General features: G+C 44.1%; 3 protein-coding genes across 4 annotated transcripts; 1 reads left to right on the top strand and 2 right to left on the bottom strand.

Annotated features, from left to right (window-relative positions):
* Positions 1-549: 549 nt before the first annotated feature.
* On the bottom strand, positions 550-4,563 carry OOSP4A (oocyte secreted protein family member 4A). The gene is made up of 5 exons (XM_037518294.1): positions 4,473-4,563; positions 3,859-4,037; positions 2,828-2,925; positions 1,445-1,584; positions 550-820 (listed from the first exon to the last, which is right to left on the bottom strand). The coding sequence occupies exons 1-5, from the start codon at positions 4,537-4,539 to the stop codon at positions 771-773; spliced, it is 534 nt and encodes a 177-aa protein (XP_037374191.1). The 5' UTR covers positions 4,540-4,563; the 3' UTR covers positions 550-770.
* Positions 4,564-7,440: 2,877 nt separating this feature from the next.
* OOSP1 (oocyte secreted protein 1) lies at positions 7,441-14,422 on the bottom strand. Its single transcript, XM_037518295.1, has 5 exons — positions 14,326-14,422; positions 12,731-12,912; positions 9,801-9,898; positions 8,631-8,759; positions 7,441-7,783 (listed from the first exon to the last, which is right to left on the bottom strand). Exons 1-5 carry the CDS (start codon positions 14,399-14,401, stop codon positions 7,687-7,689), a joined length of 582 nt encoding a protein of 193 aa, XP_037374192.1. The 5' UTR covers positions 14,402-14,422; the 3' UTR covers positions 7,441-7,686.
* A 4,049-nt stretch (positions 14,423-18,471) lies between these two features.
* On the top strand, positions 18,472-24,988 carry LOC119250547 (putative oocyte-secreted protein 1 homolog). Of its 2 annotated transcripts, none has more exons than XM_037518296.1 (5): positions 18,472-18,592; positions 21,485-21,663; positions 22,171-22,271; positions 23,113-23,230; positions 24,724-24,988. In XM_037518296.1, exons 1-5 carry the CDS (start codon positions 18,490-18,492, stop codon positions 24,733-24,735), a joined length of 513 nt encoding a protein of 170 aa, XP_037374193.1. In that variant the 5' UTR covers positions 18,472-18,489; the 3' UTR covers positions 24,736-24,988. The 2 variants fall into 2 exon arrangements, with proteins under 2 accessions (XP_037374193.1, XP_037374194.1); XM_037518297.1 differs by having other exon boundaries at positions 22,225-22,271.
* The last annotated feature ends 1,174 nt before the right edge of the window (positions 24,989-26,162 follow it).

A 26,162-nucleotide genomic window follows, 5' to 3' on the forward strand; every position in this document is an offset into this window, starting at 1 on the left:
CACAAGAAGGCAGGAGAGATGCCGTTTTGCCAGGGCAGAACCTGTACAGATACACTGTTCTTTTGGACAGGGGTTTGTTCCCTGGTGGAACTGTTGGCTATTATTAGATTAATTACTTGGAGGGTGTGACTATGTTGGGTTGTAAGGACCAGGGATTCTCTACCGTGGCCTCCATCTCCATATCCCACCTCTGGTCTGCACGGAAGGATTTGTTTCTGTAGCTGGTTTCACAACTATGTTAATCATTTCTACCCCCACCTCCAGTTTCTAGTCTTGTGCTGCCTTCATCCTTAACTTCCTCACTCTAAGTCTCCATGATCCTCCACCGCACTGTAGGTAATCTTAACTCTTCCTGGTATGTTTTTTTAATGATGGTAAATAGAATTAAATTACTCATGGCCTAATAAATCAATGTTTTCCTTAAGAGTTAGTATACTTTGTGTCTCATCTAAAGTCTTACTGTGGCATCAAGTAGAATTTTCCCCCAAAATACTAGCCATTTTATATGAGCAAAATTTAACAAGATTTTCTTTAAAAATATGTCTTTATTGCAAATTTAAAATATGGGGGAGTTCCTTTTGGCCTGACCCAAAGAGTCTATAAATGTAGACAACGAAGCAAGTTCATTAAAAAAAATATCATTTAAACAGGTAAAAGATGATATTGGTAGGCAACAGTTTGGTATCTGAAGGTGATGCCATCTTGAGCCAGTCACAGTGCAGATCCGTAGCTTGCCTGATCACCCCGAATTTATAGGTAAAACACTACACTTAACAAGGAAGCATAAAATGTATGTGTTCCAGCAGGAAAAAAATAACTCCTGGAATGAAAGGGGAAAAGAACAGTGAGATATATAATAGCATTGATGGAAACGCTTACATAACTGAGGAGCCACTGGGCTCAGCGAAAACCCGGGAACCCATTACAATATGAATTAAGTGTAGCAGCTATCATGCCTTATTAATAAAATGTTTATTAACTATAACTTAAGAACCATATCTCTATCACTATCTCTGCATATCAGTTGATATCCCTGTGTCCTTTGGGATATGGAAGCCCAAAGACTAGAGGCCACTTTTTAGGGTCCACATAAGAAGGACTTTCTCTTGTTGGCATTTCATTCTTCTGGAACAAAAAGCTAAGGGTCACATGAATGTACATTTGAATTCCAGTCCCATCTACAGGTATGATATAGCCAAAGATTTTTCTTTGGGCTGAAGCAAAATTGGTGAAGAATGAATAAGACAAAATAGTTATTGATGTTATGACTCAAAACCAGAGCCTTTCTATATGAGAATAGTGATGGATGCTTAGGCGGGTGATCTTATTCACCTTGAGAATCGTGGCTGTGATAATCCTAACCTGGAGTTACAGGGCACAGCTGGCTGAATTCTTGCCTTTCTATCACACACGGGGACATGTCCAGCCCTGAGACAGAACTCACCCAGAACACATTCCTGGATGGGTCCCAAAGGTTTCGACTGATGACCAGGTTTGGTTTTCTTCTTCTGATTCTTGGGATGTTTCCCAGATGTATTATTGTTGTTCTTTACCTCTTTTTGTACAAAGGTGAAAACGGACTTTCTGAAAACAAGGGTCAAAAAGATTGTGTGTGTGTGTGTGTAGTCTATTATGTATACTATTTGGGGAGGTGAAGAAGTGCCTGTGGTGTGGGGAAAGAAATTAATTAGATGAATCTGGTTAGATTATAATAGAATGCCAAATCAAGAAATTTAGGCAATAATGGATTATATTTGATAGAAGAAAAAATTATTAAATTGTGTGATTTTATTGAGGTAATGTTTTACAACTGGAATGAATTAAGGAGAGACAATCCCATCTCTCTGGGTGGATGTCCCCGGACTACACCCACCCCCAGAGCACCCGTATCCTCCACCACCGTCCCTGAGCCCCGCGTTGCTCTCCACCCTCCCCTCCCCCAGGTTGCCTCAATTCCACAAAGTTCTAGGGTTTGTTTTGGTTTAGTTTTGTCTATTCTTTTGCTTTCTTTATAGTCTACATATAAATGAAATCATTCAGTATTTTTCAGAATTCTTAAAAAAAAAACATTAAATAAAACGTCCCTTCGCCTCAATTTGATTTTTTCATCTCACAGAGTAAATCACCAGACTGACAGTCTGAGTGAAAATTTGGGAGATATGCTGTGATTTTTAATCTCTTCCATTATCCCCATTTCTGACCCAATCAACTAAGAACAGGTGGTACAGTTCCCACAAGAATTTAATAGAGTCCTTAACAGGTGCTGGGACAGGGCAGGTGGAAGCTTCTAGGTAGAGAAAATGGGTAAGAGAAAGGAAGTTTACTAGCAAAGAATCTTCTTAGATCTTCTGTTTCTTGAGTCTTAGAATTAACTAGACTCTATGTCGTTAACTGCTGAGTCTTGCTTAAGGAAGTGAGCGGCAGACAGCACCAAGCTGTGTGGCATAACTCGGAACCGCTTGTTCTTATGCCCCCCGACTTTCAGCAGTGATCATTCACAGTGACCCATCCCATTCCAGTACCTGAGCACTTGTGGAAGACAACCCACAGCTCGACATATTCACAAAGGTAACCTTTGACTAAATGCAGAATGTGGGATGTGGAATAAGAAACCTGACTTCTACCCCCCGCCCATACTTTCATTTACTCATTTACTCATTCAGAAAGTGGACTTTGTAGATCTAGTCCCATGACTGACCACAACACTGCCAATCAAACTGAGCCAATTGCTCAACATCAGCTTGCCCGACAGTCTAGCTCTCGTCAGAATACCTGGAAGCCCAAGATAGGTGAGAGGACCTCAACCGCAGGGGCCATGGACACTTACTTTTGAATATAGCATGATATTGGGAGGTAACCTCTGACAGCTGAGTTCACTGGTTCGTAAGTGATGTAACTTTCAATGAGTAGACCCCAAGGGCGCTCCTAAAGAGAGAGAATTTGCCATTCGTTATTTCAACCATGTCTGAGGACCACAAACAGGAATAGAAAAACATGTCAATCATCACTTCAACATCAATATGTAAAATAGATATGAATAGAATGGATGGAGTGGAATAGCAGGATTATGTGACAAAGTTTGTTCTTAGAAAAGACCCCGTCACTAGCTCCTGGCCTGGTGCTGGTTTGGCGCTTGCATCTGCAGGCAGTTTCAAGTCACCTCAGCTGTTTGGGGGTTAGGGTCTGATTTAGGCAGCCTGGACTGTGGGTCAGTCTGTGCCAGTAACTCAGAAAAGCAGTCACAGACCACACCAAGGGAATGTGATTGTAAATGGTGTTAATGGAACAAAAGCACTGGCTGGACTTGGCCCCAAGGCCATAGTAGCTGAGCCAAATATAAGCCATTACTTTTATTTTTTTATAAAGGTATTTACATTTAAATTATGCTTTTTTAAAAGATTTATTTATTTACACAAGAACTGGGGTACAGGCCAGAGGTGCGGGAGGGTGAGAGAATTCTCCAGAGACAGAGCAGGGACCAGAACAGGCAGACAACCGAAAACACTGCTAAGGGGAGCAGCAGGCAAGACAGGAGAGGTCTGTGGCGCCATGTGGGTTTCTCCCTGGCCAGTCGGGAATCAAACCCGTGCTCAGGGGCTGCGGACAGCTTCACGGTGCAGCACTCAACTGCCTGCGCCCCCAGGGAGGCCCAACCTGAGTTTTTTAATTCAGAAAATGGGCCTGGTAAAAATCTATAGGGTTGAGCAAGTTACATGGGACACTACTCCATAGTAATGACATTCAGCTTGACCTGGATTTTGTGTAAATGGGAGTATGCTGGCCCAGGTTCTGGAGTCCCAGGTAATTAAACACTAGGACCAAGAACATATTATTTGTTGAAATGATAATGGTTGTTACCTGAGTTTTGATTCCACAGGAAGAGAGAGGATAATGGAACTCCAGGAAATCCAGCCGCCTTCCAGTCACCGGGCAGCCAGTCCCGAGATGGAGCTCGTGAGGCTGGGGCTGCTGGTACTGCGAGTAGGGCCTGCGTCTCACTCTGACTTCCAGCCAGTATTCACTACACGTTATAAACACTGAGGAGACAAAAGGAATGTCAGTGGCCGTGTCTGTGCTCAAACGACTGCGCAGAAGTTGACCTGAATCTCAATTTGCGTGTGAAAATGGCTGGATTTACTTCTGTGTTTTCCACTCAGATCTCGGGGAAGTTCGTTAAAGTCTGTGTTGCTTAATTTCTTTATCTGAATGTGGACAAAAGCTTCTCTACACAAAAATAAATAACATCTTTTTTTTAAAAAAAAAAAGTAATTTTTAGATCATTTGATTGTGGATTCAAAAGGAAGTACGGTGTGGAGATGCCTGGGATGAAATTGGGCATCCTGTGGGAAGTGGCCCTCATTAACTACTCACAGGTGACCGCAAAATTACACAGCACAAACCCCCCAACCTCAACATGTACAAAAGCACACCTGCTCCTCAAAATGCCACCCTCTAGCATCCCCTCTTCTTACCATCCTCAAAACCTTCCGTCAGCACAAGGAGCATCAGGAGCCCTCCTAACGTGCCCGAGACTCTCATGGCTTCAGGCCTCAAGCCAGGAGGGCAGAGAAAACAGGAAGTGGGGTGGACTCCCAGGTGTTATGAACTCTCGTCTCCTCAGCTGCAGGTGATGCTCCATCCTTCTGGAACACAACCAAAGTCCTCGGCGCCACTGATTTCCTGCCTCAAAGTTGAAATTATTATACATTATTAATTCAGCCAATGAGAAACCAGCAACGGAAAACCTAGCCGATCTACAGAATCATGAGAAATAGAAATTGCTGTCATTTTAATTCACTAACTTTTGGGATAACTTATTGCCCTGCAGTAGTTAAATGATAAACTCTGAAATTATATCTTATAAGAAATGATCAAGTAAATGAGCAAATAATATTAACTCTGCTTCTTAGAGAGGTTTTAAAGATTTTGAAGTTGTTTAGTGTCTTGGTTATGGCTGATCCCAGCTGTGCCTTATGCCTCCAAATGCCCATTTATGATGATATTTTTAGTTTTTGAGGTCACATTGGTTTATACCATTGTGCATTAGAAGCACAGGCTCTCCCCACAGTGGTGGTGTCACCATACCACGCCCACCTCCACACGGCTCACCACAGTCCTTGTGCTCTCCCCCCACCTTCCCTCCCGCTCTGGGAGCCTCAGTTCTATAGTTAGCTTTGTAGGGTTAGTTCTTACTTCGGATTTACCGGACCCTTTGGTTTTTCTAGATTCCACCTGTAAGTGACACCATCTGGTATTTTTCTTTCTCCCTCTGATTTATTTCACTTAGCATGGTCCTCTCCAGCTCCATCCAAGTTGCCACAAATGGCAAGAGTTTATCTTTTTGATAGCTGAGTAGTATTCCATTGTGTGTGTGTACACATATGTGTACATTAGTGTATATATATATTTATACACACACACACACACTCTACATCTTACTGATTTGCCTATCTCTTTTGGGTACTTAGCTTGCCTCCACAGCTGCCTATTGTAAGTAGTGCTGCAGTGAACGCAGGCGTGCAGGTTTTCCTTCAAAGGAGTGTTTTTGCATCCTTCGGGCAGACCCCTAAAAGCCGAATTGCCGGGTTATGTGGTGTGGGGCCTCCGCTACAAGCTTGCCGGGTTCTCTATGGCTGTAGACAAGAAAGTAGGTCATGAAGCGCATACATGGGGAGCAGGCACAAGTCTTTATTATGAGGCAGCAGGAGATACACAGGTAGCAACGGCAGCTGCATCGAGCAGAGACAGTGAGAGGCCCTGAAGCAGTCCTATTACCTTTTACATGATTTATAGACAAAGCAGGCGCAGGACCAAGTTTAGGCCTAGTTCACAGAAGTATGTCTCCCTGTGCAGGCAGGTCACAGGGGTGGGGAGGGTGGAAGCATTTCGAGAAAACCACGTTTTCTGACGGGCCCTACAACATCTTAAACTTGATATTTTCAAAACAGGGTTCCTGAACCTGGACCTCTGGCGTTCCTATCTGAATGGGTGGCAACCTCCGCTTTACAGTAGCTTGAAAATCATAAAGCCTAGATTCTTCTTTCATGCCTATATCCAATGTATGGGAATCCTTCCCATGTGAGTGTGCGTGTGTCCAGAACCTCTAACCACATTGATTTATTCCATGGCAACATCTAATGCGGGGTTCTTGACCTCAACACTATTGACATTTGGGGCCAGATAGTTCTTTGTTGGGGGACAGGGGGACTCTTATGCACTGTAGAACATTTGGCACACACATCCCCACCTCCACCCCAGTTGTGGCATGTAACAGGCAGGAAGGGACAGTGCAGGATCTCTATGATCCGAGCAGACGGGTGAAAGAGGAGTCCTGGAGCCCTTGGTGGATTTTGCGGGCTTCTATTGGGATTTACTAGTACACGGCTGGCAGGGGTACTGGGAGGCCAGGAGGCTGGCAGGCCTGAATTGGCAGTCCAGCCACCCAGCCCCAGCAAGTCTTCACTCTTTCTGGGCTCTCTGCTTCTCTCGTAGTTCTGCTGGTGTCCCTGTGACACAGCCCTCATAAGCCCAGTCTCTCAGCCCAGGTGTACCCTCTTACGTATGCCCACACCTCACTCCAGGTGCCCGCCATTAGGCATGCATTCAGGACCGCAGGGATCCATCACCAATCCTAATGGCAGGAGGGCAGAAAAGCCTGATACTTTTTATTTACCCTACATGGCATCTTTCCCTTCACTGTGCCCCTGAAGATCGCCCACCAGCCGGAGCCAGGCGTCTACTGTGCAGCCATCACCCCTCACAGGTAGCCCAGACCTCAGGGGCTCTCTGCTCAAGCCTCCGCTACCTCCTGTCTGTTCTCCTCCAGCAGCCAGGGTAACCCTGGGAAACACCCCGAGTCAGACAATGACTTTCCAGTGTTTCCCGCCCTGTTTCAAATAAAAACCAGGTTTGTCTTATCAACTTGGGGAAACTACATGACCCACCCCACTCCCATTGTTTCTGTTTTCACCTGGGCTACACCACCTTCCTGCTCTGAGCGCCTCTGGGCCTGCCCTCCCCTTGGGACTTTGCAGCAAGGGTCCTGGTAGTCCTGAGTCATCTCCCACCCCCCCTCCCCACTCCCTGGTTCTCAGCCCTTTGCAAGCCATCTGCTTTCCAGGCTTCCCTGATGCCATGTTTACACAGCAACCTCACCCAAACAGGTCTTCCTTTCCTGCTCTATTTTTCTTCAGTGGCATTTACCCCTTCCCGGGATACTGTAGAATTTATCTTTTTAAAAAATATTCAGTCTCCTCCTCCTAAAATGTACACGGCATGAGGACGTGTTTGTGGGTTAAATGAAGAAGCGCCATCACCCAGCGCAACCACGACTAAACATGAGCTAAGACATGAGCCCATCACCGTGCAGGGCAGGGTTGGGAATTTTATCCTTGGAAAACCCTTTATAGTGACACTGAAGCTTAAAACGACACCTTCATTCCTTCAGGAATTAGCGACAGCATTATGAGGACACACTTTATTCATAAATCAGTCATCATAAAGTTAAAAGCAGGATCAGCCCATTTTTGAAAAGGGAAATAAGATAAGCAGGCAACATGCCATTTTATTTAAAATTGCAAATTCGTTCTTTTAAATGGAAGCGAATTAGAGAATCCTTAAGTTCTCTGCCAGCTTCTCAGATTTCTATAAAATAGCACATTAAATCTTAAGTCCTGAGCAGTCATTTTAGAGTTTGTCTCTGAACGGCATGTGAATCGTCAAACTGAACTTCTTTGTTATTAAAGGTACATCATTTGCTACACAAGTATCATTTGGATTCTCCCTGAAAAGACAGTGAAAAAAACAATCAGCCCCAATATAAATATTAGTTATCTATTTCTAAGAACATGTTGTCCATAAGTAAAGCAATTTATGTGCATGTGGAGAGGGTGGGGTGAGGGAAGAGAACTTGAAATGTTTTATCCCTGAGATCATATCCTCAGAGGTATGGTGATTCGAGTACAGTGTATGTATAAGTAAGGAGACTTTGGCATCTTTCAGCTATGAATCACATCCCAAATGTGCTAAGACTATGCCGGTGCGCTCCATCAAACATATCTCTATCTCTTCGTTAATAATCAAAAGAGTAACATACATGCAGATTTTTTTTTTATATAGAACATCCCTTGGTACTTGACTCAGGAATGAAGAACTGCACTGACTTACAAGCATGTTTCCCTTCCTGGAAGAAATTGCAAACCAAGCATTATGGCCCCGCTGATTCACTTCCCCAGGGGCTGTCAACAGCTAAAACTCCCCTGCTGTGAGCTGTTTTGTTTGACACTCACTGTTTTTCAAGTCACAGAACAGTGTTGATATTGGACTTGATAGACTTTCACCTCTGTGTTGATCATGGAATTTTATATGATGCCCAAGAGGGCTTGCTCTCATTTATATCAAATACCCACCAGTTAGTGCCTGAGTAACAAAACCTCCAAGATTGACGATGCCTTGAACAAACACAGGAATGTGTGTCATTCTGTGTACAAAGCTCCTCAAATGCAATGCACCTTCACACACACACACACACACACACACACACACACACACACACACACACACGTCCTGTCCTATTATACAGACTCTCCTCTACAACCTGGCTGGATGAGCTCAGCTCTGCAGGTCCTTACCATGGCTGCATTGCAGAAGCAACTTTCGTGTCTTCACTTGCAATATGCATTTTCATGGTTACTTCCAATTCCATTTTGCTGCTGTTGTCATGACCTCTTCTTTTAAAATCATTTATAAAAGGGTGTTGACTATAGTGAAAGAATAGAGAAATATCACATGAGGTTTAAGATCTATTAGGATCATAGTGTTTACAAGCCTGAACTTACGGCCAAATGCCTCCTAGCAGATCTACTGATTTGGCTTAAAACCAAATTTCTCGTTTTATTTCCTGCTTCTACTATCTACCAGCAAGTGATCTTGGACCAGCTTCCCTGTGCCTCAATTTCCCCACCTGTAAGTTGGCAAAATAGTATCTACTTCCCTGAGTTGATCTGAGGAACAAATGCATCAGACAAGTAAACTGCTTCAAACAGTGTAGAATGTGGCCAGTGGTGAATAAATGTTAGCTGTCACCTATTATTGTTGATGCATAGTGTGATTTTTTTCCATAATCCCTGAGGCATAATAAATCTCCCTTTGAGATTTTCTAGAAAAACCTGATGGGAGAAATTATCCAAAGAAAATCCTGCCAAATATCAGAATTTTTCTAAGACCCAATCAAAATTGTTCTGATATAAAGCTCATTACCTTAGGCTTTCTCAAAAGTTTCATCAATAAGGCACAAAAAGCAATTGTCTCTCAGCCCATGGATCCCTCGGTGCTATGTCCTCTCCCTCCCCACAAATCTAGCCCCGCATGGTCAGTGCTGCTCTTGACTTCTTGGTGAGTTCAGTGTCCCTGAGACCTTATTTCTTATTTATCTGCTTTAGGAATCGTGAATGTAGGTTCAAGCATAAAACGAAAATAACAGTAATTGCCTGGTTAAGTTTGACTAGATTTCCAAGCAGCCCTGATGCTTCAATCAATCAATCGTTAATCCATCTTTCAGTACTCCTGGTATTTTTATAGAAAAATATATTTTATACATATTTTTTCCAAGGTGATAACTGTAATGCTTAAAGAACAGATAATGCTTAAATAGTACAGATCCAGCAGACTGGCCTCCCACTAGGGTTTTGTGCCCCCGTCCCCTCAGCATGCCATTTCACCTCCCAGGTGTGGCTTCTTATCTGGAAGGTAAAGACGAAGCCAGGGGCCTAGCATCTAGCAGGCCTCGCAACCACACTTACCTTCGGATAATACACAACAGTGGCATTTCAGCTTGGTTGTTGGAGTTACTTGAGATATACTTGATTTTAGTTTTCAGCACAAGACACTCCTGGAAAATCTAAAGGGGCAAAAAATGATTTTTTAATAGAAGTTTGTTTCAAGTGTCTCTGGAAACTTAAAGACAATTGACTAGGAGCTTGTGGAACCTTCATTCTCTCTACAAAGAGCCACTCTCACGGACATGCCTGTAGGCAGTACATGTTCATGGGCCACGAGCCACCTCTTAGTGGACAGACGAGTTAACACGAGGAAGACGATGTTCGTGCATAAAGGCAACCCATTCTTGTTTGTTGACAGAGAAAGGGTCTTCAAGGCTCGTATTTATGAAAGCGGGTTGACACCCCTTTTTGAGAAACGTGGGTACAGCTGGAGTATGGACTGTTGCTTGGTGCAAAAAGCACGAATTTCAAGACCTCTAGAATCCAGATTGCAATCTTGTTGCTCTTTCTCTTCACCATGACTCTTGATTAAACAATTTGCCGCCACAATTCACTGTGCTTTCTTTAAAAAAGCAGTGATTATGGTGGTAAGAAACAAGAGTGAAGTTCTCATCTATGCAAAATGCCTAATAGAAAGAGCAGCAGTGGAGGAGGCCAAGGAGGGGAAGACACTTAGGAGCAAAGTGCTCCCCTAAGAACATTTCCATGTGCTTCTCAGCAGAGAGCCCAGTATTTATGTTTTTAAATAGACGTATCTTTCTGCTGCCTTTCGATCCATCATGCTCCTTTTTAGATCATTTGAAAGGATGAGCAGAGGGAAAATGAAATTCACCTGCCATCACCACCAACCCATGCTCCAGTTAATATATAAATATTTCCCCCTGCCTTTCCCCTCTGCCCCCACCACCCAATCTGTATCAAAGTTGAGAATGTGCTCTTAATACTTGTGGTAGTTGACCTGTAATCAGCTTCCCAGATACCTCTTCAGTAAAGGGTCTGTTACCCCAACTGCTAGAATGCTGTCAACAGAAGGCCTTCTGCTCTCAGTCCTGTCAGGAATTGTCACAGCTGCAGAGAGCGGAAACCTCAAGGCCACTCCCTGGGCTGCCCACTTCAGTGACTCATGGGGGGAACAGGATCAGTAAAAGCTGGCTTCTGGTCCGCATCACACGTCAACTTCTCCCTTTCATTGGTGATGATCCCAAATACACTTTTAGTTTAATTGAAAAATAATTGGCATTTAGCAGTGTGCAAGTTTAAGGCACAATACATGTTTGTGGCTATTATACACTGCAGTATTACCACCATGGCGTTAACTCACATGTGCTTTACATCTACTCTTAGCAATGTTCTAGCATGTCAGACTGTAGTGTTAACTACAATCACAACACTGTACGTAAGAACCCCAGAACTTTGTTATCTTCTAATTGCAGTCTGTGCCCTTTGAGCAGTATCACCCCAAGTGATTCTATTTATAAGCGTTCATGACTAAATAATGTTCTGCTATAGATAGAGTACAAATTCTTTACCCAGTTATCTGTTGATTACTTTAATTGTTTCTATTTTGTAGCTATTGTGAATAACACTGATTTAAAAAAAAAATGGGAGTATGGATATCTTTTCAATTTTCTGTTTACATTTCCTTAGGATATATACCCAGAAGTAGAATTGTTGAATCATACAACTTAAAAATTCCAAAGACTCAAGCAAAAAACTGTTGGAACTAATCAATGAATTCAATAAGGTTGCAGGATATAGAACCAACATGCCTTTCTGTATACTAGCAATGAAATATCTAAACAAGAAATAAAGGAAACAATTCCATTCATAATAGCAGCAAAAACAAAATACTTAGGAATATATTTAACCAAAGAAGTGAAAGATCTATACACTGAAAACTATAAGACTGTTGAAAAAATTTGAAGACACAATGAAATTATATCCTTTGTTTGTGGAATAGAAGAATATTGTGAAAATGTCCGTCTTACCCAAAGTCATCCATATTTTCAATGTTAAAAATATGGATATAGAACCAATGTTTAATCCCTGTTAAAATCCCAACAGTACTTTCACTGAAATAGAAAAATACTATCCTAAAAATTGTATATGGAACTGCCAAAAAAACCTCAGAAATAGCCAAGCAATCCTGAGAAAGAAGAACGAGGCTGAAATAGCTCACTTCCTAATTTCAAACTCTCCAAAAAAGCTTTTGTAATTAAAACAGTATGGTACTGGCATAAAACCATCTGCTCTGTAATGAATACCCTACACATACACAACTCCATCTCATATTTTGCTTTCCATAGAGCCCAATCTGTGACATTTAGCTAGACCTGACAAAATTCTATTACTTAACACTTTATGTGGGATACTAAACAAAATAATGTTATAACCCAGTTTGGCTAGCTGCTAAGTGTTTTTGAATTAAACCAAATTCCAGTTACACTTTTGGCAGTGGTTTGCCTAATTGTTCTTTCAGTGCACTCTCTAAGGCCCACCGCAATTTCTGGTGAATGGCACTTGGGGCTGGTAGATTATTAAACAAAGACTTTGATTAATCAGTGTCACCCCCTTCTGATTGCAGTTTGTCAAACTTTGTGGGTATAATATGTGACTAGTTTGAGAAATTACTTGATTAACTTGAGATACATGAAAAATATTCTTCTCCTGAATTTGTCAATGACTTGAACTTCTCCATCACTAAATAAGTTTTGTGTCTACAAGGTGAATGTTAGAGTTTACAGTGACTACCCAGCACAGAAAAAAGAATGGAATTTTTTTTTTTAGCATCTCCTTCCTTAATTCCCAAGTGTGACCATTAAGGGAAGTTAATCTGATCACATTGCAAATAAAAACATGGTGACTTCTGGTTTGTGAACCTGCTGGGGAAAAAAAAAACCAACAAAAAACAGAAGACTCTGGGGCTTTAGATGAAATCACATTCTCCTTACCATGTGTTTGATGCCACAGTCATAAGGATGATAGAAAAACTCATAGTAAAGACCCGGCATCAGGTAGGTTACAGGACAATTATCTCCTAAAAACGCTTCTTCGGGGTTCATATACACATTGTTGAATATTGTGGGTTTAATCTTGGCAAAGAACCACCATTCGGTGCAGTACACTTGTATGGCTAGGAATTAGAAGAGAGAAGCATAGGTTAGTTTTGTGATGACACAAGGCAGCTCAGATAATTTTTACACAACCAGCTAATATGGAGGACAAGATCTTCCCTCTATGAAAACAAGCGCAAACAAGTCTGCAAAAGATAATCTCCAGATCCTGCTCTGTTTTCTGAAAACACCTAGACAGATAGAGCCTCTTTCATGAACCCATAAATGAAAATCAACAGGACGAGCTTATGAGCCAACTCCCCAGTCTTTCTTTGTAAAGCTGCATCAGAGAACATCTTTGTAGGGCAGCATTTATGCTAAACTCAGGGCACGTTCCATCTCCCTTATTCCCGGGAAGCTCTTCTAAGCCAGCCCTTCCTTGACTCTGTGACTCGAGCTTCATAATATATAAAAGGAGGCACTGAGGGCCGTTGTAGCAATAAACACTTGCCCAGAAAACTAAAACCTGCAACCAGGCTTTTACAGAAATTGTCTATAGTGCTTTCTCCTTCCCCTTCCAACATGACATTGTGGGTGGTAATTCTTTTCCTTATCTGATAAAGGCAACAACTTTCTGATAGAGTCTTTTAGCTGGGCTACCCATGAAAATAGAACTAAAATAACCTAGAAATCATGTGGTTGGGTAGAACACAAGTGAAAAAGGAGTCAAGATGACTTTCTGATCATCATTAAAGATAAACCTTCTCAACTGCCCTCAGGATGCTGGAAGGAGCGGAGGCTTCAGAGGACCCTGAAAACTCACCAGTCAAATGGAAACTATGTCAACCTGATATCTTTTCACAGGTGAGGATCTATATATTGCACATAAACATATGAAAAGATGTTAAACATCATAAGCCATCATGGAAATGCAAAATCACACTTCAATTGTGAAAAAGACTATAAATGCCACACCGTGTGAGGGGACCCAGCAAGAGGGAGTGGGTGGTCAGCTTGTACTCCGGGCAACCTCATGAGTCACCTTAGGTTTGCAAAAACACTCATGCACAAATGCTACTACAGTGGCCAGCTGGGCCGGCTCCACCCACGTGTCAGTGAGAGAACAGAAACAGTGCAGAGGAAGGCATTCCATCAAATATCCTCTCATTGCTAAAATAAACCAAATTACACATCCTTGTGTTCAACCTACTTCAAGGAGCTGAGCCCCAAGAACCTGCCGTGGTCTGAAAGGGGTCAGAAGAGAGGGGCTGGGAAGAGACTCTCTCAAGTTGGAGCACATGCTCAGTCTCAGTACTAGGATCCCAGAGGAGAAATAGGACAAGCATCCAAGGATCGCAGAGAAACCCCCAGTGCCTGCAGCCTCAGTTCTTTCTAGAATCCAACCTGACCAAAACCTCGAGTAATGCAAACGCCACATTGCAGCAGCGTTCTCTGGCCTTTAAATCACTCCTGGTGCCAAGTCCAATTTATACCTGACAGGTCCCCAGTACAAGTCCATAGCATCGAAAAAAGGAGAAAGAGCTTCTTGAACCCTACGGAAGTCTCCATCGGTTCAGAGTAGACGCCAGATCCCACTCGGGAACAGGAAGTTGGGCGGAGAGGCGGCCCCTATGCTAAAATAGCTGAAGCCACACTCAGCTGTGAGGAATTTACTACCTACAGCATCCACGCCACAGGCTATTGGTTCATTGTCTAAAAATTAATGGTTTTTAATCAAATATCAAAGAAGAGAGCAAAGGTAAAACCTATGTACTCTAAGTGTCCCCATTAAACTGAATTTTTTTTAAAGATTTATTTATACATACAAGAACTGGTGTGCAAACCAGAAGTGGGGGTGAGAGAATTCACCAGAGAGAGAGGGGAGCAGAACAGGAGGATCACCTGAAAAACACTGCTGAGGGGAGCAGTGGGCAAGTCAGCATGCTGCGCTATGTGGGTCATCTCCCTGGCCAGAGGGGATCGAACTCATGGAGCAGTAACTGGCGGTAGCTTGATAGGGCTGTCTTTAGCCCCTGCACCACCAGGGAGGCCCCACAACGAATTTTTTGAGTCTAGGAAAGTGCCCCTGAAGCTCACACACAAATCGAAGTGATAACCATTTAGGTACAGGAGACGGGTCTTTTGGGTACAATTCAGAAATAAGTAGGAAGCTCTTCTACTTGACTTGCTTTATAACCATCAAATCTGGAGTTATTTTTTATGCACGAAGTTTGGTTTTATTAAAATTTCCTGTTACCCTGCAGTAACCGTCCCCATGTCAGAGCACACTAAAAGCAAAAAAATAAAACAAAAACTGCACGAGAGTGTCCTGGGCACTGAGGAGGCCAAGCCCAGAGAACTGGAGCATTACAAGGCTGATTTTACCTGCTTTCACCTTATTCTACCTGCCAACCTCTGCTCCGTGGCTCTCCAGCTCAACAAGCATCAGAATCACCTGCAGGGCTGTTTGAAGCTCAGCACACTTTACTAACTCAGTAAAACTGGGGTAGGACTCAGGATTTGCAATGCTAACAAGTTGATGGGTGTAGCTGATGCTAATTGTCTAGGGCCAACACTTTGAGAATCACAGCTCTGCAGAGCACCTCCGGCTCAATCCATGCCTATTAATAGGGCTGTGCAAACCTTGAGGCGCCTGCACACTACCTGGGGGCCTGGTTACAAGGAGGACTTTGATTCTGAAGGTCTGGGGTGGGTACCGAAAGTCTTAACAAGCATTTCTAACAAGCTCTCAATGGTTACCAATTACCAACAATGCCGATCTGTAAATAAATTTTAGCAAGGTCTGAAAATACTTAAGGTGGCATTCAGCTTCCTTTCCTGAAAAGAGAAGATGCAACTGAAAATGAGATATTCAAAATCTCACTAAGAAACTTGAATGAATAATTTGGCTCTGAGGCTTTTTTTCTCTAGATCACCAGTTACTAGAGTTCAGTGGTTTTAACAGAACATGGGGAGTAGAAGCTTACGGAAACTAGAAATGAAGAGACGGGGCATTGAACTACCCTTGGCATCACGCAGATGGCCTCGCTCACATTTAGCTGACCTCACCTGGCCACAGCTTTTTTCCCTGTGATGAGAACTTTCAAGATCAATTCTCTTAGCAACTTTCAAAGATGGGATGCAGAATGGTTAGTTAAAGTCACTCAACCATGCGGCATATCCTCAGAACTTATATTATAGCTGGGAGTTTTTGTTTTTGGAAACCTTCCACCATCTAAACCTCTTCAAAATAACTTTTTTAGGGGCCTCCCCAGTGGCGCAGTGGTTGAGTACTGGGTTGCAAAGCTGCCCACAGCCTCCACAGAGCTGGCTCAATCCCCGGCCGCCCGCTGCTCCCCCCAGCAGTGTACCTCGGTCCCTCTGCCTGCTCTGCTCCCCGCTCTGGCTCTGGTGAATTCTCTCACCCTCCTGTGCTTCTGATGGTACCCAGTGCTTGTATAAATAATAAATAAATAAATCTTTTTAAAAAATAACTTTTTTTAATATAATAGAAAAGTAGAATCAACTCAGCAATTCATCATTCAACGTGAGTTAATTTCTGTATACCTGTACAATGCACTGCTATTCAGCAGTTAAAATAGATCTATGAACACAGTACATATGTCATCCATACGACAATACATTGATATTGTGTATGTGTATGTGCATAGACCAAAAAAGGACCTTGAAACTACCCTTAAGGACTAGATCCTGTGTAAGATGCTCCCTGCCCCCTTCCCAAAAAAGAGTCCATGTTCTTCTGTTACCCAGTCCATTCCATTTGGCTCTTCCCAGTCAGGACAGAGACCCAAGTGGATCACCTACTATGTGCTGGCCCTGATGAGGCTGCAGCGGTCAACAAATCTCTACCTTGGTCGATGCTGCCATCTAGTGGCAGACTGAGATATTACACTACACGCCGCCCCAGGTTTTGCTATGTCAGCATTTAGGGCAATTAATTGAGCCAGGACAAAAACAATGCTGTGGAGAAGCTCGTTATTTTGGGTAGGGGGCTCCATGCAAGCATTCTGGGGAGGTGACATAAACCAGGGCAGGGACGATGAGAGTCGTCGAGGCAAATGTCCACTCAAAGAGAATTCGGGAAGCAAGGAAAATCTTGGCTGTTTTGAGGAACAGAAAGATAGTCTGTGTCCCACAAAGGCCATCAACTTCCCCAGGGCCGATATAATGTGGCCCACAGAGGAAAGAACCAAAGTTGAGGTCCCTGGTTCTATACCTGCTTTGCTTATCAAGTGACAGGATTCCAAAAATGCCAGCTGGCTTGTGCAGTCCAGCAAGAGACAGTAAGGGTCTGACTATAATGCTAGGAATCAAGAGGAGGAGGCAGGTCCTGAGTGCAGAAAAGTCTAAAATAGAAACAAGTGTGGATTCATGGTTTTCTTTTTTCATTCCTGCTTCTTTAACTCTTTCTCCTTTTTTTGCACTCCACAAATACAAAGGCCTGTGGGCCAGAACCCTACACTTGAGGATGAAATTAGTCAGTTGGGCTACTAAAAAAATAATAATAATCATAAAGATTAGATCTGCGTATCCCTTTATTTTCAGAACAGACTGGAAAATTAAGAATTTCAAGGCTCTTATATAAATCATAACAATGATTATTCATCCCGAGAGAGAGACCTCTGGCGTCTCTCTTTTAGCAGTCACGTTCCTCAAAGCATCCACTTTACCCGGGAACCTGGTATCAGCTTTTTGGTTCCACTAATATCTCAGTCTGCAACTAGATGGCAGCATCGACCAAGGTAGAGATTTGTTGACCGCTGCAGCCTCATCACTGCCGGCACATAGTAGGTGATCCACTCGGATCTCTGTTCTGACTGGGAAGAGCCAAGTGGAGTTTTGGGCATAGCAAGTCCTTCAAGTGGTCATGATACGTGTAAAAAATTAAAAATCACTATGTGGCTATGTGGGCCTTGATTGGATGTTGGAAAAAAATCCATGCTACACATGGATCAAATGAAGGGCTTTTCTTAGTGAAGTTCTGAATATTTAAAATACGTATTAAGATGTTCAAGGGACAAATAAAGGAATTCCAGTTTAGTACTAAGCATTTCCAACATGGCATTAGCTAAGAATTAACCTCTGACAGGTTGCCTAGTGGCAAAATTGCGAGCAGGTGAAACCAATTGTCCCAACTGTTCTCGGAGTTTTGCTCTGGAGAGTTACAAAGAAAATGTAATGATTCTGGAAGCTGCTTACTCCAGGCCTCTTATGCCAGCTAGAAAGCTGACTGTTCAGAAAGAGAAGCGTTAAAGGCAAACACCCGCAAGCTCCTGTGCTGCTTCCAAGCCAGGAGCTGTGAAGTGGAGCCTCGCCAAGTGCTTCAGCCCCAGAAATTCAATGAGCATGTTCTTATAAGTGATGGATTCACAAGTATGTCTCGAGACCCAGGGAAGGCGGTTTCCCTGGATACACTCATGCGATGCATTTCCCTTTTCTCACCCAAGCCATCTTTAGTACCTGCAATAACAAGCTGCTAGCTTCTAATAGATAGTAATAATAATAAGCTGCTCTGCTTCTAATGAGTCAAGCAAGACCCTCCCCAAGTTCCTGAAGTGATGGGTTATCCTGGTCACCTGACAGGCTTCAGTTATAACATGAAGGGGTTGGTCCTCACACAACTTCCTGCCCCCAGGATGGATGTTGCCCTGAGCTCTGGCCAGATGAAGGCTCGTCTGGCCTTCGGAGGACTGTTCCTCCTCTCTTCTCTGGTCTGGACTTGCTCTGGAGAACAGCCAGGTATTCGCTAAGGGACAGGTGGGGGCCGCTGAGGATCAGCGATGAGGCTAATTCTGACTTTCCAATCTAAATGCTTTAATCTGCTTCTACACCACTGCCAGCTAAGGGTCTGTGCCAAAGAATCTGCTTTGGACATGTGAGGGTGGACTGTCCCCCAACCTGGTCCCCCCCACCTGGTTTCACCCCTGGTATCTTCTTTTGTCCCACAGAATCTCTTCCCCCTTCAAGATTACCTTGTTATAATGTAAGCAAAGTGGGGTTGGTTGATGGGGTAGAAGAGGTTCCCATACACCTGAGCGGGAAGGGTTATCTAGCAGAATGATTATCTTGAAGGGTTACCTCAAACATGAACCTTAAAGGGAGAAGGTCAACTATACGACATGTACATGTATCAAGTGCTTGACTCTCTAGTCTCAGCTGTTTCAGAGGGGGTCTTTATTTTTCATCTTGGTAAAGCAAGATGCCAAGTCATTTGAATTATTTGTAATAGAAATTCTGACAATGAAGCCAAGAGAGGTATGGCCCCAAAACATCTCCAAGATAGAGTCTGGTTCACCTCTAGAATCCTTATTTGAAATACACAATAAGGACGGCTGGGAGACGGTTTATCGTGCTATTTCTAGAGAGAAAACAAATGTCATCTCACAACTGGAGAGAGAACCAGAACTCTAATAACAAACTCAAGTCCCAAATCCTTCAGTGGTTTGAAAACTTCTTGTATAGAGAAAACGGGGGGGTACACCATCTCTCGAGGCAGGATTGTGAGAATTGGGCCAAGCAACTTGTACATTTAACAAGCACTAAAGGTGCCACCTTCTTTAGTAAAAAGCCAGAGAGTTTATTACTTCTTGCTTCTAACCAGAATTGAGATTTGATGTGAAGTCACCTAGAGTGGACAAAATTGGAACTCAAAAGATTTGGCTAGATCCTTCAATTCCACATATGTATCCACTTTATGCTAAATTACCTGAGGTCACCCTCCCATCCCCCATCTGATAAGTCTCAGGAATCTCATCAGTTCTCTCTCAGCTGGTCCTGGTCTCTCTGCATTTCCTCATAGCTGCTGTGTCGGATTCCAAAACCCACTCTCCCCAAGCCACCAGAGCGAGCTTTCTAAGTCATAAGTCAGATACTATCAACCCCTGTTCTGGAAGGTGCCCATCAGAGTCTTTGCACTTTTTTTTTTAAAGATTTATTTATGCATACAAGAGTTGGGGTACAGGCCAGAGATTGGGGGGGGCGAAGATTCACCAGAGACAGAGTGGGGAACAGAACAGGCAGATTGACTGAAATACACTGCTGAGGGGAGCAGCAGGCGAGACAGGAGAGGTCTGCTGCGCCATGTGGGTCACCTCTCTTGCCAGGGATCGAACTTGTGCTGCAGTGGCTATGGGTAGCTTCACAGGGCTGTGTCTTAACCCCTTGAGCCACCAGGGAGGCCCCCAGAATCTTTGCACTTCTTAACCCCACAACCTGGAGCAAGCCACGTGATGGGGGCACAGCTTGCCTGCCATCCCCCTCCACGACAAGCACGGTCAAGCCCATGGGTTGATGGGAACGTGCTCATCTTGATGGGGTGCTGAGATCCTCCAGTGGTTAGAAACTGCCAGCAGCTACTGAGGGCTTTAAGGCTGTGAAGAGTTTGCCCCTGAAATCTAATAACTCCCACCACGAGTTACCTTTTAGGGGTGCTTTGCCTGCTTCCTTAAAAGAGCAAAAATTCCTTCTCAGATTTTCCAGTTTTCCCTCTAACTTACCAGCAGCCCCAAAGTACTCTGGGATTTAACTTCCAGGGTTCATGGCCCTGCTTGACCTCTGGCAAACTTTAGTACTTCAGTCAAAACTATCAGGGATTTAGTTGTCTTTTGACTGACCAGGTAGCTCTTGCAGCCACTAGCTCTTTGCAATCCTTTACCAGCAACACGTGAGAGGCTTGTCTTCATTGCAAGTCCAAGTTTAACTTCTATTTTAGTTCTCCTGAAATAGCCCATAGCAATCAGGGGGGGACTGTCAATGGGTCCCTCTTTCTGGGGAGGCGGGGGATGCTTTATATATTCAATCCCCAAATAGCTATTGACCATTTATTGTGGATTTGTTCTTGACACTAGTACAGCCACAAGCAAAACCACACCAAATCTCCATTCTCACCAAATCTCCGTTCGGGGAGCTTGCATTCTCATGCAAAGAGGACAAAGTTTCAAAGAACATCATCACTACCTCTCAATGAGAAGTCAGAGCAAACGAACATTTAAAAGCGCACTGGGTGAGGCTACAGTCTCTAGACTTCCACCTCACTTTGCTAGCTTTGATTGGTCAAGTTGAGTGTGTTGCTTCAGGAAAAAACACCCCCCATAAGCTGCCCACTGGACTGAGTCATCTAGGGGGAGGGGGGAGGCAGGCCAGGAGGGAGCCAAGGTGGGGGGCCTGGCTGTTCCGATGGTGAGTGCCCTCCAGTGTCCACACCCGAGGGGGAGAACCTGTCCTTCAACAACCATGTAAACCAATGGAATGACAATTTAAAAAAATGAGAAAAAGGAAAATACCAACATTAAACATAGATCCTGAGATGAAAACACAGGTTTTGCTTTCTGTGAGTTCTGACTGGCAGTAAAGGTGGGCGCTGCTGCTCATGATGACTGACACAAGGCCCACAGGGGAGATGACTGTCCACTTAGAACTGCTAAATGGATCATCTCGGCTCCTGCTTGGGCTAATCCTCGTGGATAGCATCGCCTGGCACCCTCGGGGTGGGGGGCACAGCGGGTGAGAGGAGGAGGTAAGATCAGGTGTTTCCGGCTACCAAGAGAGGGAGGGACTGTGATTAGCTGACTGAACCGCCCCGACCGCGACCACCGCTGTGTTCTCTGGCACTTTCTCCTCTCCCTCCAACAGTGTATGTGCGATGCAATCCCGACTTGCTCTTTGTCAGGGTTAAGCCAACTGCCTTTCACAACGATCTACCCGTGGCCCCCGATGAAGTGTTCCTGGGAGACTTATGTCCCGTGACCAGGGTGTACATAGGATTTTACGAGTTTCAGTATCACCCCACCGATTGTGACATCAGGATTGAGGTAATCGGTGTCTGCCACGCTGACGGCAGCACCTCAGTCTTTCAAGCATATGGTTTGGGTTTTGTTTTGTTTTCCTTCCTAATAGGCTAACCTGATTTTACCAGGGTCACAGCCAGGCCATAGGCCATGGTCAGTGAGGGAGGGGAAGGAAAATGAACAGTTTCTACTTGCCAGTTAGCTGTACCTCCAGCTCCCTCTAGGGAACGCAAAACTAAAGAAGACACAAAAGTTGTCCTAATTTCAGAGAAACTCTTCTTTTTCTCTGTAAAGCAGGCATGCTGCCCAGAGCCGGCCTATTTATTTTTGTGTGGCTCGTGAGTTAAGAATAGATTTTTATGTGCAGAATGATTTATAAAAATGAAATAATGCCAGTTTACGATAGGTAAAAAGTACATGACATTCACATTTCAATCTCCGTAAAGTCAGTGTTGCTGGCGCCTGGTGGAGCCCGTCACATACACAAAATTCGTAATTTCGTCAACTCGCATCTCCTCTTTGTCTCCTCAGGGTCTTCCGGGGCATCGTATGATTTTTCTAACTCAAATCGTCTTTATGTCAAAGTTATCAGATCTTGAAGCGTCTTTATCTGTCGCCTGCGAGGTCCCGTGGTGAGTCAACAGCCAAACTGGCTTCCTGTCTTCCCAGTGGCCTTTAGCTCGTCGGGGTGGGGAGGAGAGCCGGGGCAGCCTCAGGCGTCTCATCTCTACAGAGGAGCTCACAGTCCACTTCCCAGATGTGTGGTGTGGGCTAAACGACACAAAGCTGCCAAGAGGTCAGAACAGCGCTGGGCTGCCAAACCCGGGGCCCATCCCTCCTTACACCAGCTGGTTCTCTTCAACGCGGGATGGAGCTGGGAGAGCGCTCAGCCTAACTTCAGCTCTTAGACTGCGCAAGTCATCTGTTCTAGTTACTTTTCGTGTCCCTATTGCACGTTCTGTTTCTTGTCTCTTAGCCAAGACCAACCGGGAATATCAGATGTCCTGATTCAATCAATAGGAGGGACTGATGACAGAATTTATAGCTTAGGGAGAAAAGTTTACCAGGATTGATTTTAACTAGTTAAATATTAAATAGAGTAACTTTCTCCGTGGTCCATTGGACAGAACTCTCATTGTTTCATTTAGGATCCACACTTTCCAGATGGTCTTAGAGTCTCAAATTTTAAGTTAATGACTTTTGATCAAATCTGGTGGTATACTTGGGAGGGACTTATCTTACATAATGTTTACTAAGTTTAATTATTGAACTAATAACTCATTTTAACTCATTTTCTAAAATGAGGACAGGATGGCCTCTCTTTATAATGTTTCTCCCACTTGTGGGCACAGATACTGGTGCAGCAGCAGGAAAAGCAAGGAAGGACTTGCCTTCAGCTTCTGATGCTCAGGCACCAGGACTGGCATAGCGCTGAGTCCTGGGCCTCTCTCTAACTCCTGTTCCCTTCTGCAGCCAGCTACCTCCCGTAAGAGTCATCAAAGGAAATGATGGGAATAACCAAAGTGGACCCTCAAAAAGACCAAGACTAGCAAACCTATATATTGGGAATACAGCCAACTGGAGGGTTAAGGTAAGGAGCTTAAAGAACATGGATTAATGCTGGTCAAGGATATTTTCTACAACAGACAAGATTTTTATAAGGAAAATGGAGAAATGCCTGCCTCCAACTCAGGAACGGCTGGTTAGTGCATCCCTAGCTTACTAGAGGTGATCATTTTGGTAGTTCCTTGACTGTTGGACATTAATTGACCATTAACCAAGAGATTCAGATTGCTCCTCCAAATCCATGGAGGATAAGGCAATCAATGAGAATTTTTACAAGGATCAACATCAATAGAACACTAGAAAGATTTTTTTTTTTTTTAATACCAAGACCACAGAATATGGGCTTTGGGTATGATACTGTGATAGATAAGAAAAATATATATTCCATCATCCATCATATATTTGGTCTCTGCCCGCAGTTTGTTGCCCAAACTAAGTGTTGAGAGTGATAAAGGCATCTTCTGTTGTGTGAATGAGGTGACTTTTGGAAGCACCACGAGTGGGGCTGGCTTCCTGGAGAACCATCCATGGATCTAGAGGGCTGCAGCTCTCAGTGCCACCCTCAGACTCTAAGGAGGCAAAAGGGTAGAGTATTGAGCTCAACTGCCAATGATTTAATCAATTGTGCCTTTGTCACGAAACCTCTGTAAAAACCATGGGACAGGCTTTGGAGAGCTTCTGGGTTGGGGAGCAGATGGAAGTTTGGGGACAGTGGCGCCAGAGAGGACTTGGAAGCCCCAGCCCGTTCCCCACAGCGTGCCCTGTGCACCTCGTCCAGCTGGCTGACCCCGAGTGCCCCTCTTTCACAACAGATCAGTGACCTAGTGAATGAACAGGTTTCCTGAGTTAACTGAACCTGAGGAGGGGGTGTGGGACCCTCTGATTTATAGCCCCTTGCTCAGAAGCACAGCTAACAGCCTGGGCTTGTGACTAGGGCCTGGGCTTTGGAAGGCAATCTCGGGAGACTGAGCCCTTGACCTGCAGGATCTGCTACTACCCCCAGGTAGACAGGCCAGAATTGCGTTGAATTCTCAGACTGACTGACATCAAGGATTGCCTGCGGGCGCACGCTAGCCTCCCCACACACCCCTGCTGTGACTGGGTCCGGGGCCTTACACCCTGTCCTGAAAGATTAAGCCTTTCTGCCAAGGCGTGTATTTCATAAATCATGTGGAACGTTCCTTCCTAGGCAACCTGGAAGAAAAATTCTGAATATTCTGAATATGTTGCCAACTTTGGGTGTAGCTCTCCCTGAAGGGAAAGAGCTAGAGAGAACTTAAGCACGCTTTAAAATTTGGGAGTTAGCACCTATTTCTGCTTTCCTTCATAGTCAGAAGGAGCAAGTGTATTTATATGTCTAGACATATATGACTCCCAGATTCACGATGAGGGTCATGATGGTGAAGATTTCCTCTCACGCCCCGCCTCTCCACACCTCCCTCTCAGTAACAATACTCAGTCCTCTGAGGCAAAAAGTAAGTTACACCCCTGCGGTTTCTGTTCTTTTTCCCTGGGCAGACCACCATCTGAACGTGCAGTTTCACTCCACAAGGGATCACAGAGATCACCTTTTTCCACCTGAGAATCAGAAGCTCGTCTAATCCTCATCCTGCGACGTGCTGGGAGCCACATGCATTGAGGGTCCTGTCTCTTCTCTTGCCTTTTAAACATTTTAAATGTCTCGATTTTAAATGGAATGGCCCTTTCTAGTTTTATGATCCTCGATGAAGAAGGGTCCGCCTCTGTTTTTAACTTCATATGGAGTTATAATAAACTGTTTTGCTTTAATGGATTATCTATTATTTCTTAAGACCGTCCATAGAAAAGAACTTTAGTACCATTTGCGTGTAGTAGAAAGAAGGAAAGACAAGTTTCCAATTAAACTTTTCTAAATAAAAGTTACCTGTTCCCTCATGAGTAAATGCCCAGCCAAACGGGGTGGCCCAAAGCAGGGCTGCTGAGGTGCCACACGCCTCAGGCACCTTCTGGAGGGGACCCACAGGAAAGGGCAGAAGGGGTCAGGCAAGTCTGCAGAAAAGGAGCAAATTCGAAGTGGAAGATAAAGGGGGCTGCCGTCCGCCTCCCCGCGGGTCTCAGCATGTCTCTTCCAAGTGTCCGCTCCCATGTCCGCCAAGTCCCTGGTGCAAGTCCAAGGCTGAAAAACAAACACAGCTTCTTCACAGCTTCTCTCTGCTCCACATGCCTCCTCCAGGCCTTCTCCCTGTTATTTCTTAATACACTTTACCACGCTGCCCCATCATATGTAAAACTGCCGCACAGAGCTTTTGTTTTCATTCATGCTTTAGTGTCTGCAGGCCAAGGTTGCACCTAGTCACGCTGATGACAGCCTAGAGGTCCAGCTACTCCATCTGGGGCTCATGAGAATACCATACTGGGAAAGGGAAGAGTTGGCCACAAAAGGGGACATCTGGGTGTTCAGAGAGGAGACACTAAAGACATCACTACATTGTCAAGAAAGGAACAAATACTTTCTTGGTTAGTGAGCTGGCTCTTTGCAGTGAGGAACTCTGCAGGAAGACAACCTCTCAAAGCAGAACTTCAAGTTCAAGAGTCAGGGTTTTCCTTCACATTCTAGTTCATTCTTCCCACGGTGAGGACTAGCACCCTGTCCACCCCTTCCCAAAATGCACAAGCACTCACAGGCAGGAACATAGAATAAACACGAATATTAGCTTATCTGGGGACTTTACAACCAAACCAGGTGTCGTGAGCTGTCCTCCCTGCAAAAGGCGCTGCGTCTAAGTTTAGAAGGAGACAGGGGGCCTTCTGGAGAAGAGTCTGGCATGAACTTTCATTCACTCATTTAACCAATATTGGAGCATCTGCTCCACTCTTTCATCGACTAGAAAATAGCAAAATAATTTTTAAAATTATTTTCATTGAAGTAACATTGGTTTGCAACATACTATGATTTTTTTTTTAAAAGTTTACCCTTT

Source organism: Talpa occidentalis, unplaced genomic scaffold, assembly GCF_014898055.3.
Source record: "Talpa occidentalis isolate TD23 unplaced genomic scaffold, MPIMG_talOcc4v2.1 talOcc4.17, whole genome shotgun sequence".
Lineage (NCBI taxonomy): Eukaryota > Metazoa > Chordata > Mammalia > Eulipotyphla > Talpidae > Talpa > Talpa occidentalis.